This window comes from Phoenix dactylifera, chromosome 18 (assembly GCF_051530095.1).
Source record: "Phoenix dactylifera cultivar Ajwa chromosome 18, Ajwa_hap1_PhDact_Kaust_v1.1, whole genome shotgun sequence".
NCBI classification, from domain to species: domain Eukaryota; kingdom Viridiplantae; phylum Streptophyta; class Magnoliopsida; order Arecales; family Arecaceae; genus Phoenix; species Phoenix dactylifera.
In genome coordinates, this window is record NC_143207.1 from 16,737,473 (window position 1) to 16,749,822 (window position 12,350).

General features: G+C 37.3%; 1 protein-coding gene across 5 annotated transcripts; it reads right to left on the reverse strand.

The window, feature by feature from the left end:
- Window positions 1-816: 816 nt before the first annotated feature.
- On the reverse strand, window positions 817-7,005 carry LOC103703314 (protein FAR1-RELATED SEQUENCE 6-like). Of its 5 annotated transcripts, none has more exons than XM_088714487.2 (7): window positions 6,706-6,928; window positions 3,893-5,753; window positions 3,705-3,799; window positions 3,233-3,424; window positions 3,070-3,138; window positions 2,830-2,911; window positions 817-1,540 (listed from the first exon to the last, which is right to left on the reverse strand). In XM_088714487.2, the coding sequence occupies exons 1-6, from the start codon at window positions 6,814-6,816 to the stop codon at window positions 2,831-2,833; spliced, it is 2,409 nt and encodes an 802-aa protein (XP_088570613.2). In that variant the 5' UTR covers window positions 6,817-6,928; the 3' UTR covers window positions 817-1,540; window position 2,830. The 5 variants fall into 5 exon arrangements, with proteins under 5 accessions (XP_088570613.2, XP_017697331.3, XP_088570612.2 ...); XM_088714486.2 differs by lacking the exon at window positions 817-1,540 and adding an exon at window positions 1,854-2,351; XM_017841842.5 differs by having other exon boundaries at window positions 3,705-5,753; window positions 6,706-7,005.
- Window positions 7,006-12,350: the final 5,345 nt, after the last annotated feature.

The following is a 12,350-nucleotide window of genomic DNA, read 5'->3' on the forward strand; positions in this document are numbered from 1 at the left end:
ATTTAAATTGACATTACCTTGCATCAGAAATATATTAGTGAAAACTAAGAAACATGAATTGGTGTTTCGATAACACAAAATCAGGGGACCCCTCTTATGATTTTCACAAGTGAGGGTTTAAATTTCCCCAACCCTGCCTCCCCCCCACCACCCCCAACCCAAAACCATTACCATCACAATAATCATAATGTAATCAAGTGAGTGATGGAACAAACCGAGTGCATAATCATACTTTTACAAGGTAAGAGTGTGGCAATTAGTTTCTGCTATCACAACAAGGAGTCAAGGGCTCAATTGGGAAAGAGCATGACAGCTGGAATGCATGTTAATTTAAAAACCTGTACAGGGGTTTGGATTTAAAATAGTGTGCATGCATATAAATTCACCTAATTTGTTGAAATTACTCAGTTGTGTAACAATTCACAGGTAAAACTACAAAAGAAGCACTAACATTTTGACATATGGATTAAAACAGATTAGGTACACGCGCCAAAAAAATAACACAGATTCTTTATGCTCTAGATTAAGTTGTCCATATCTAATGGCTCAGTCAATTAACAAGTTTTAGGGAAAAGGAAGAAATAATTTGGATAAGAGAATACCTAACAGTGGAATTCTCTCTCCAGAAAGAAAAGATACTAGAAAGAATTGAAGAGATTGGAGAAGCTTTTTGGGTTGTCTTTCTTTCCCATCTTCTTACAATATTTTCCACACAAACCCATACTAACAGTAATGCAGTGGTGATCTTAACCAGAGCCAGAATAGTGTCAGTACAAGAAGCCACAGGAAAATTGTAATTAAAATGTTGCCAATATAAGAAGCAGAAAGAAGATAGTGACATTAAAACCCAGAGTCAATTCAGAAAAGCTCCAGAATTAGAATCGAGATTATATAGAAGAGCAATTAAATCTGCTAATGAGATACATACACCTAAAAGTTGGATGATAGCTAGGAATGAGCTCAGATTTGGCAACTACCCAAAATTGACATTGGATGGAGATTACCAAGTCTTCAAGTTTAACGTGCAGAAGGATTCATAGACTAGTCACTTTGATTGGATGGACTGGCACTGTTTCACAGTATGCTTAATACACCCACTTCAGGCAACAAGCGAAACTCATGACCTCTTACCAACAAGCCAACTCCACCCCTCCTGAGCACCACATGTCTGAGAGGGTGTGGCCCGTGTGGGTTTCAGTGTCAGCAGAAAGAGGGGCATCAAGCATTGCTCGGATCAGAGCTCAAAAACATAATTATATTTGTGAAGAAAAGATTTCCTCTTTTTTCCTTTGCAATTTTGTGGAAGCCATCAATGACTCTACCAGAAGGCAGAGAAAAAAGACCACTGCCCTTGAATCATGAAATACCTCAAAAGATGGTAGTGTTATGGAAATAAAAGTCTGCAAGACTATACAGGAATTATATGCCATAATGATACTCAAAACCAGGAAAACTTATCTCAACTACAGTTTGATACCGAGTCCGCCATCTGTTACTATAAAAGGCCATAGCCGCCATAATGAATGTTACATTCCATGTGCTGCCAAGAATAACACCTTATCAATCCGGGATGAGTCAAATTTGAACTACTATATGATGATACCATGAAGAAGCCATCAATCTATCCGAATTATTTTGTTTATATTCATTTATTCTCTTATTCACTGATAATTTCCTTATTATCCAATAAAACCCACAAAAATACAATTGAGAAATTACGGAAGAGGTATGGCCACTGCACATCACCTTGTTGTGACTGAAAAGTCGAAACCCAATATCAATTAACATTTTAAGCAATAGGAGGTAATAAGATAGAATGACAACTGAATGAGGCGAGAAAGAAGAACTGCATGTCTTATAGAAGACATTTATCTGCAAATCTCAATATTTAGTTTTCAAATTCCCCCTCCATGTAAATGAGAAACTTAAGCTTCTCTTAACATAAGGGAAAGAAAAAGATACCAGTAAAATAGGTATACATATCCAATAAACTTGCACCAAGTAAGGATTTATGCTAGGGACGAAAAGTAACAACTGTCTACATACAGAAAACTTCACAAAAAGCAGTCAGCTCAAAGTTCTAATAAATCAAAGATATATATATATATGTACATATATATACATATATATATATATGTATATATATATATGTATATATATATGTATATACACATGTCGCTACACTCCACAAGCAGTTCTTCCATATTAAATGCAGAAAGCATCTAAACAGTCAGCTGCCTCTTTTATGCTACAGTCAACTTTTTTCTGAGCTATAAGATTGGAATGTCACTTAAAAGACGATTGATGCTGGTCAGCAGTATAGCAGGGAGCCAATGTGGACCTACCAAGAGCTGCATTCCAAAAAGGCAACCAACAGTTATGAAAAATCCATTAGTAAAAGCCATATGGAAAAAAAAAAATCTTGTCCATTCAAAATCCTGAGATGAACAAGACCCTAAAATTCCAGATCTTATGACAAGCATTTCCATATGCTTGTATGAAAAGTTTTGTTGATTCACTGATTACATTCCTCAAAGCACCAGACACAAGCACTTGGGTAATTTTATCACAAAATTTCAAGCTAGATGTAAACCTAGAACAGAGAGCAGGAACAGAGAATCAGTCAACCAAAAAAATAATGAAAAATACCTATTCTCTGGTTACAACTGACTCAACCAAAAAAAAAAAAAATCCAAACAAAATATATAGCTTAGTATAATGTGATTTACCGAATATTTGGTTCCCTTTAAGCTAAAAGGTGCAGTACTTGCAGTGCAAGTAAAATAGTCAAAAATGACTGCAGCCGCAGGCAAGAAATTCAAATTGTACCTCAAGGTGACAGTTCTACAACATCATTCTTTCTCTTCTTCTTTTTCTTGGGACCGGGAAGTGCCACTGGGTTTTGAGTTTTCTGCATAACATCAATCATTACTATGAAATATGAATATGATGACTGTCAATTACTAGAATTAGATAAGAAAGGAACAGGGGGAAACAAAGGTCATGATGCTAACAGTAAAGTCTAAACAGAAATAAGGAGGACAATAAATAAATAAATAAATAACAAACCTCTAGTATTTGCTGAGAGCTCCATGGAATCCCTGAACTGTTGGTAAATCTTGGATCACCAAGTTGATCCTGTAACATGCCAATTGCGCAGCTAGAGATGTTAAATGTAATTTATTATATTTAATTAGGAATACAAGAGCACATGATAGTATAACATATATACCTTATTTAGGAAGAGACCAAACTGTGGGTGGTTCACTGGTGCCGCGGCATAGTAAATTAAGTTAGATGGCTGAACCTGGTTCATGTGCTGAAAGTTCCACTGTGCCCATGATGGATTGGCAAACGGATGTTGGAAGTTCAAATGTAGTGGAGGATGGAGAAAAACTGGTGCATTTGTCTGGTTAACTTGTTCCTTCATTTTCCACAATTAACCAAAAAAAGGAAAAGAATTATGAGAAAGATGGGCAAATTTTAGACATTAAGAGCACTTCAAAAATATGAACGAGAATTGTTAATTGATGCTTCCACATGTCTCAACTGGCTGACCAAATGAAGTGTTATTGGGCAATAAGAAGAATTGCATTTTATTATCAGATTCTGCAGCATTTACTGTGGCATAGCCATTCATAAAGTAAGAAAAAGAAGCTCTTCAGAATTAGTCGGCTCAAAATATATATTCATTTATCGTATACCTTTTCTTTGTTGCTGTTTAATGTCTCTGCAGATTCTTTCATCTTTTTCCGTCCCTTCTTTCTTGCTTCCTTAGGATCACGAATTTCCTCAATCTCTTTACCCATATCATCGTTGTCATTTATTGCAGAGCTATCAACAGTATTGCAATCTATTGTAGGTTCTGTCATCACAATCTTAACCTGCTTACCTTTGCAAGTGAAATTGTCCATGAGAAGCTTCTCCATTGCCTCATTTACTATTTTTAGCACAAACTGATATTTATCATCAGTTATGGTCCCTACCTCCGCAAGTTTGAGGCAATGCTTGTACAGATTTTCATAACGCTCCATTGGCCCATTGGCTACCATTTCATAAGGAGGACAAACCACAGGATGCACACCCTTAAAGTCCTTTTTCCAACGTTCAACAATGTACCGTGATGGGATCTCATCAATATCTTGGAAGTTAAACACAGATAACGCATGCCTACATACAATGCCTCTGTACTGAAATGAATGGCAAATGCATTGCGCCTCCTGGTCATTTGGATTAAACATAACTTCATAATTTTTTTGCTCCATCATTTTACCTTCTTTCCCTCTTATACGTTCTCTAACTTCAAAAATATACATCAAACCATCTTTCCTAATTAGTGAAGGGTGACAGTATACTAAGGCCTTCACCTCATCCTGAAACCTTACAAATATGTCAATTGTATAAATTTTTGAAAGCTGCTCCTCCATGTAGAATTGGGTGAACACTGGTGGGACCTTATGAAATGATTCAAAATCTGCTAGAGCTTCAGTTTCGTATTTACTCTCCATAGCCATCTCATACTCGTCAAGAAACTGCTTTAAAGAAGTATTTGACTCTAAGTGCCCCTCAAAGAAGAAATCCATATTCTCACCACGTTGGGTAGTGGACAGCCCCGCCCAAAATTTATCTTTCACAAAAATAGGAGCCCAATGATACCGATCCTGATATAACAACCTGAGCCATTCATTGTATACAAGATTATGTTTCTCAATCATTTTTCTCCATTCTTGTTCAAACTCATGAGCACTTAAAGAGTCATACACAGTTTTCTTAAATGCCTTCTTTATTTCTTTATATTCCACACATCCTTCCAATTTGTTGGGAATCCTTTTCATAATCTGCCACAGGCATTGACGATGAGGGCAACCTGGGAAAACCTGAGCAACTGCTTCTTGTATGGCTTTGCCCTGGTCAGTGATTATGGCATTTGGAGATTTCCCTGACATACATGATAGCCACGCCTGAAACAACCATATATAGGTTCTTGTGTTCTCATTTGAAAGCAAGCCACAACCCATTAGCAGTGGCTGACCATGATGGTTTATTCCAATGAATGTGGCTAAAGGCACATTATGCTTGCTTCTCAAGCAAGATGTGTCCAATAAGATCACATCACCAAAGTACCGATATGCTGCTCTCGATCTGCCGTCAGCCCAGAAAACATTTTTCAGATGGCCCTCCCCATCTATATCGATCAGATAGAAAAAGTTTGAATTGTTAGCCTGCTTGCGGCGGAAGAACTGATGGAGAGCTTCAGCATCCTCTTTCTCAAGCTTCAACCATTGTATCTCATCAACAGAGCTCATCCACTCCCTTTCAACCATAGCTAAGCTATCTTCCCTCACCGCAGCAACATGTGCTTCACGCTTCTTCACACCAGCCCCGACCATATTCTCATCCCTGTAAAAGTGCATTCGGAGTGGATTGAGTTCATGGTTGTGGTCAAGAACAACTTCTTTAAGGTGGTACATGCCGTCAAAGCGGCACAGACGCACTTTGAGCAATGCCGGGCAACTAGTATATAGAGTTGGTCTTGGTGCAAGCGCATCGGTCCTCCTTATATCCCTCTTGCGGCCCTTCCAACACATGATCTGTATATATGCACGATTCCTGCTTGACCCTTTAATCTTCGTGGCAAATCCGAGATGCTGGGCATACCGGTTATAGAATTCACAGAGCTCTTCTAAGGTTTTAAACTTCATTCCAGTCTTGGGAGCTATGATTTCTCTGCTGCTGCCTGGTTCATCCCCTGCCTACAGAGCATATTGAAATGCACAATGGAAGCAGATCACAGAAATAATCAGATGCTGCAGGATGCAGCAACTTAGAAACAAATATGAACATAAATATATATATATATATATATATATATGTATATGTATATATATATATATATATATATGTATATATATATATATATATATATATATATATATATGTATATATATATATATATATATATATATATATATATGTATATATATATATATATTTGAAGATCAAATACAAAAATAATTGCCTCAGCAACCCGATGGCTCAATGAAAACAATCATTGATGATGATTCAGGAATCAAAAGAAAAAATGCTACACATTTCTGATGAAAAAATTTAAAAATTCAGTTTTTACATTTTTTTAAAAAGAAAAAAAGGGAACTTGGGAATGCCTTACAATAATAAGAACATGACCACATCAGCAACCACATAGGTTAATGAAGCAAGTCAACAGCAACTACCTAATACATACACGTTTTGAATGGAAAAAAGTGGTGAAACCCCATTTTTCATTAAAAAAAGGGAATCTTGTGGATGCTTTTTTCCACAGCACTGATACAAAGAAAAAAAATATGGACCGAAAGCTTTTACATTCAGAAACTGATGAAACGCGAGTTTAATTAGTATTGGACATGCAAGAAAAACAAGGAAGGAAAAGAAAAAACACTTTAATAAGACCTTGGATTCAGCTTATATTTCTTTCAGAAACACTAAAAAAAATTCCTAAAATCTTGTAAATTCATATATTTCTTCACAGGGTTGTTGTAAAGAAGCCATGGATGCTCCAACACTTCGAAAATTCCTAAAGTCTTAGTTAACAGCAACTAAAAAGGGACGATTTTGACGTCGAAAAGACTATCTAATCATTCCAATTTAGGGGATTTATAGAGAATTACTGAGAGCCCCGAAACCCTAGAGGTTGAGGCGAGTTACCGGAGGAGGGTCGGGGATGGAGATGGCCTTCCTCCGGCTCTTCTTCTTGGTCTTCGGCCGCGTGTTGTCGACTTTTCCGTCAGGTTGCGCGGGGGCCGGCCGTCGTCTCATCGGGCCGGCGAGGGGAGAAACGACGCCCGGAGGCGGGCGTGACGACGACTAGTTTGTGAGGTTTCAAGCCTCACCAACGCCAGTATGGCACTCTGCTGCTGTTTGGTGCGGACACAACAGCAGTGGGACCCAGGTTTTCAAAGGTGACGTGTCAAGCTACGCTTGCACAGCTCAGTCCGCCGAAGATACACACCTTCTCATGGACCAACAATTGGACCCTCCAGCCTTAGGCCCATTTAGAACACGGCATTTTATTTTTTTTTATTTAGATAAAATTTAATGGGCAAGAATTTGACAGGAAAAGGGTACCTAAATGATGTGTCATTCTGTTACTTGTTATTCAGTGATAGGTTTTGGTTTGTCAGTGAATGGATCGCACTCTAAGATTTATGTTTGCCGTCACATTTTAAACATAGTTTCTAGCTTGTAGAAGGTCTAACCTTCTACATTTTAGATAAAATCTATGTCGTTGCTAGTATTGTCTGTTCGTCAATGCATGTGATATATGTTGTGTAAGCAGGAAAGAAGTGGTCTGTCCAAATTGGTTCGGTAGATTAGCTAGAGATTATTATTTTACTTGTTTGGTTTATATGAGTAAGCAAGGTCCACAATAGGTCATCTTCAAGGGCATGTTTGGTTGGAGGAGGGGGGGGAGAGGATTGGACTCTAGTGTGGAAATGGGAATGATTGACTCCCATGCCAACTATATGGTCGGAAAGAGTTTCATTCCCATTTTGATTTCAGAAAAGAACAGGAATGTCACCATCTCTCAAAATCAAATTCTTGCTCTTTCCTAGTATTCCAAAATCATTCCAATTCTAATTTTGATCTTGGTTATGAACCAGAAGCTCGGTCACGTAATGTCATCCATGCATGGATGCACCACTGTAGTTGTAAGGTCAATAACAAACACAACTAGGAGATGCATGGTGTACGTAGGTAACTAATAGACAATGGCGGGCTAGGTGTGATTGCAATAGCATTTTTCATAGAGTTACACCTGGCAATATATCCACAAGTACCAAAGTTTAGGGCTTCATGTTATCTATTTCAATTTATGCTGGCCATTTGTAATCAGCTATTAATTTGTTCAAAAGAACCTGTTGTACATACATCCATGAGCATTAGCTTGACCAAACATGCATTGCTTTCAGGTGTGCACCAGTCTCAACAGAAGATGGAGTTCACCGTTTACCTAACCCAAAAAAACAAAAAGAAGAAAAGTTTAGTCATCTGGTTGGATATGGCAGTTTACCCACACCTGACCTAGTTTGAGAATTAGGTTTAGATCCTTGGACCCAGATTAGACTCACAAATGCAGCGTCCAGATTCAGGTGGGCCACCTGAAACACCGATGCTCGTCCTTCTTTATATTTGAGAATAACGGTGGCACCGCTCCCATCAATCAAAAGAAATGAAATGGGAATTAAGAACCTGTGGAGACACTTGGGAAAGCAGTTGGGCTATAACCATTGATACTTGTGTCATCGCCAACAAATTATATTTCCACACATTAATCTCTGACAATTTATTTCTGAAGTAAAGAAGTTATTACCAGACCAACGGTGAAAACCCGTTAAATACATGGAAATAGCAAGCAACTGGTGGAGCGAATCAGCCGTGACGGCATTATTATAATTTGGGTCAGCAATCATATATATATTAACCATCACCATCGCATCTCATCTCCACAAGCTGAGGAAAGACCAATTCAAATGATATCTACCTTAACTTGGACAGGTGATGTAGTTTTCTCGCATGAATACTATCATAGAATGTATGTTGATATCATAGTCATGGTGGTAGGTAGTTAGGCATGGCTCTTCCTACCTCTCTAGCATAAACTACATTCATAAACCAAGACCAAGCAATACAAATTGGCATTTCACGATTGTTTTCTAGAGTATTTTAGTACACACAAGTTGGGTCGCGTCCATCCATCCTCATGCATGGGCTGCCGGTTGTTCTTGGGCTGCCTTCAGGTACATTCTAGGAAGCAAGGGTACCACCCACAAGAGCAGTAGATTAAAGTGGCAATGGCTCACTCGGATCGTGCCAATATAACCAAATTGACCATCTAGTCAGATCAATCTGGTGTCGAGCTGCTCTGGATTATTTCTATTCAGGTTTATTTATCCAGGTTGGGTCAAATTTACTCGCGTCAGATCTAGTTTTGCAACATCCAGTACTAGGTATGGACCAAACAGAGGCTAGGTTATAGCTGCAGATGATCACCATTCCTAACCCCGCTTTTAAGAAACTTGTATGCCTAGGGTTCATATAGAAATAGAAATAGATATATAGATATAAATATATGGTGTAGAACCAGGAATATTCCTGTATCACTCGTTTTAACTGAAATCGGCACTAGTTTTCCACTTGATGACATTAAATTAAGTTATAGCTTGATTCATCCTCCCTTTCAAGAGATTAGATAAGCATCACTCTCGAACCCTCTTAAATCATCAATAGGAATATAATCCAACTTTAATATCCCGTCAGTCCTGCAATCATGTGGAGATCGTAGTAGAATACTGTGTGGGAAGCCTGAGGGATTGGCAACTGGATAGCCACTCCACTGCAGGAAACCTTTACCTTCATGAGTGATCAGCAAGCAATCCCCACAGAAAATAGTGACAGAATCCTTAGCCCATAGTTATCTCATGAAACCAGAAACAACTTAACAAAAAGAAGACATCAAGGATAGCATGAATACTAAGAGATGGAATGATAACTAGAACCGGTGATAGTGCAAGAGAATGCATTTGATGCAAGTGATGAGAACATACAAGCACAATCTCAATCTTGGGGGGATCACCTATTTCTTAAGAAGATAAATGGAAAAAAGGTAGCACTGAAAAAATCCAAGTGCTCAGGTTTTTATGAAACAAATCTTCAGCATCTTCTTTTGACTGCTGACTCCCTAATTTTACTACTATTCAACAACACGCGACCTCACAGCTCCGGTTCCTAACCTAGTTTGAATAGAAAACTACTTTTCCATGTTCAATCATCAATTTAAATATTAAGAATCTGATAACTTGAACTATGTACAAAGAAAAGTTTAATCCAATCTTATTATCCCAAGAAAATCAAAGGAAAATGACTTGACCTTAAAGCTGCAATGATCTTCTTTTTTTCTCTTTAGAGATCAACATGGTTAACACACTCAAAATTCAGGAAATATGCAAAAAATTCTGTGCAAGATAGCTCGGCATTTTGGGAAAACTTTATGTGATTTGATGTTTGCATAATTAAAAATCGAGAACTGATGGATAGAAGCTTATGCTGAAAATAGAAGGCAATTATTTGAAAACATGAGCATATACTAATAAGCGAATTATTCAGGAAAAAAACTCATGAATTAATTGAAAATTTCTCAATAATTCAGAGAAACCGTTGACAGACGGGGATCATTTTCCAGTCAGTCCAAAAGCAAGAGCATCAATTAACAAAGCCATACTAACAAGGAGCACCACCCGATAAGAAGGCAGCTCAAAGCAAATAACTGCAATCTCCTAGATTAATTGTAATCTTCACGTATAAATCTGTCATAAGATGCAGATTTTTTTGCATGCATGATTGAGAAGTTGGAATCAAAACCAGCATCCCAAAATTGGATACAATATAGCGAGCATCAGTTATTGCGATGTCTTCATACCAAGGCTCAGCTTGAAGAAAAAAGGAAGTTAGAAGCAGAAACAGGATCCCACAAAAGGAGACAACATAGCGGGCATCAGTTATTGGTATATCTTCCTACCAAAGTTTAGCTCCAAGAAAAAAGGACTGGTACCAACAAGAAGCCATGCCATAGTGGCAACAAAATATTACTATCTTAAAAATGACTTTTGCTGGTAGGTGAAGCTACATATCACCACCTAAGAAAAGCACAAATATAATGGTGACTAGGTGGCAGAAAAGCCAGAGGCACAAAATAATCTTACTTAAATTATAAACTGAACCTCAATGCTGATGGAAATGACACTAGCTAAAAGACGCACAAAATTTCAAGGCACATCACAGGTGTTTTTGTCAGATGAGATTTGAGTTCAACAAAAACATATCGAAATCAACAAAAAAGATAAGTTGATTTGAAAATGATTTTCTCTGAAACCAAGTGAGGAAAGCAATCCATTACTTTTGTTCTTTTCTCTCTCTGTGTAAGTTACCAAATTTTAACTCAAGACAATTCGGTACTCTCATATACTGATATCATTGTTATCATGTGGAAAACATGCAAATTTAAACCTAGTTAAAGGTGTTAGTGTAAAATGAGGGCATGGCTCTCGGACATCCTAACTACAAAAGCATCTCAACACACTATTTTATAGATGTCAAAAAGGCATAAATGGTTATAATAGTTATATAAGATTATTATGCATGAGATGCAGATGGAATTCATATTCCATAAGATGCAAAGTAGTAAGAAACAAGAATATCAAAATTTTAGCCACAAATACTGCTAGTATGCTAGATTTCTGTTGCATGTCACTGAGAGAATTCAACGCAATGTTCAAATAGAATATATTCCACGTTTGCAATAATAGCATTTTCTTTTGGTAGAGTTGCAATCAGTCAATCATAGCTTTAGCTGATAAGCAATTCACCTAGCCGTGGCTTGACAAATTGTAAGTAGACATGCCATTTGATGATATCAAATGTCACGAGCAGAGTTGTTGATCCTTTCCCATTGCTCCTCAAGTTCTAACTATGGTTTAGAATAATGTTCAATATAATGTATTGACAAACATATAGCAATTTCAGAGGGTCTCCATCAACACTATTCAAATATTTTTCTTATATAAAAGAAAATTTTAGAATAATCCAAAATTCATTTGAACATAAAACAACTTAAAGGGGATAAGGGTTGTTTTGACCTACTTATTGTACTAAACATTGGCAAGAAGCGATCTAAATGGCACAATCCCAATGTGCATGAATCATGAAGCAAACACATTATGCATCGCTTTCTTTCAATGTAACCACATTTAAGTTTATGTAACGCTTATGTGTGGAGGTATCTAAAAGTCATTGTGTCCATGCAATTATCATATGTAAAAAATAAATGTCCCATTTTCTCGATCGAAGTGTAATGCATTTACCTATGTAAAAAATAAATGTCCCATTTTCTCGATCGAAGTGTAATGCATTTACCTGGTACACGATGTCTAACTATAAGTTGGAAGGTGCGCACCTTATATGAGACTCCTTGTCCGCTGCAAATGCTTAACTTTAAATAGCCTTGCCAATTCCACAAAAAGAAAAAGCCTTGCCAATGAATCTCAAGTTGTTCTTTAACAGCCTTCGCTTTAAGGCATTATGCATGATGAGCTTCAGGTGAGCCTTTCTAATAAAGGTCATGGTTATGAAATCAACTTTCTTTTTACCTATAAGCTTAATCATTACTTAGTGCTGTAGTTATCCCTATACATCCATCAAATAATTTTTTGTTCATGATCTTCAGCTAACAGCTTCACAAAAGCTATATGCACTCCCTTCCTACATGAACCTGTTTCACTAAGAGCTTGGTTTGA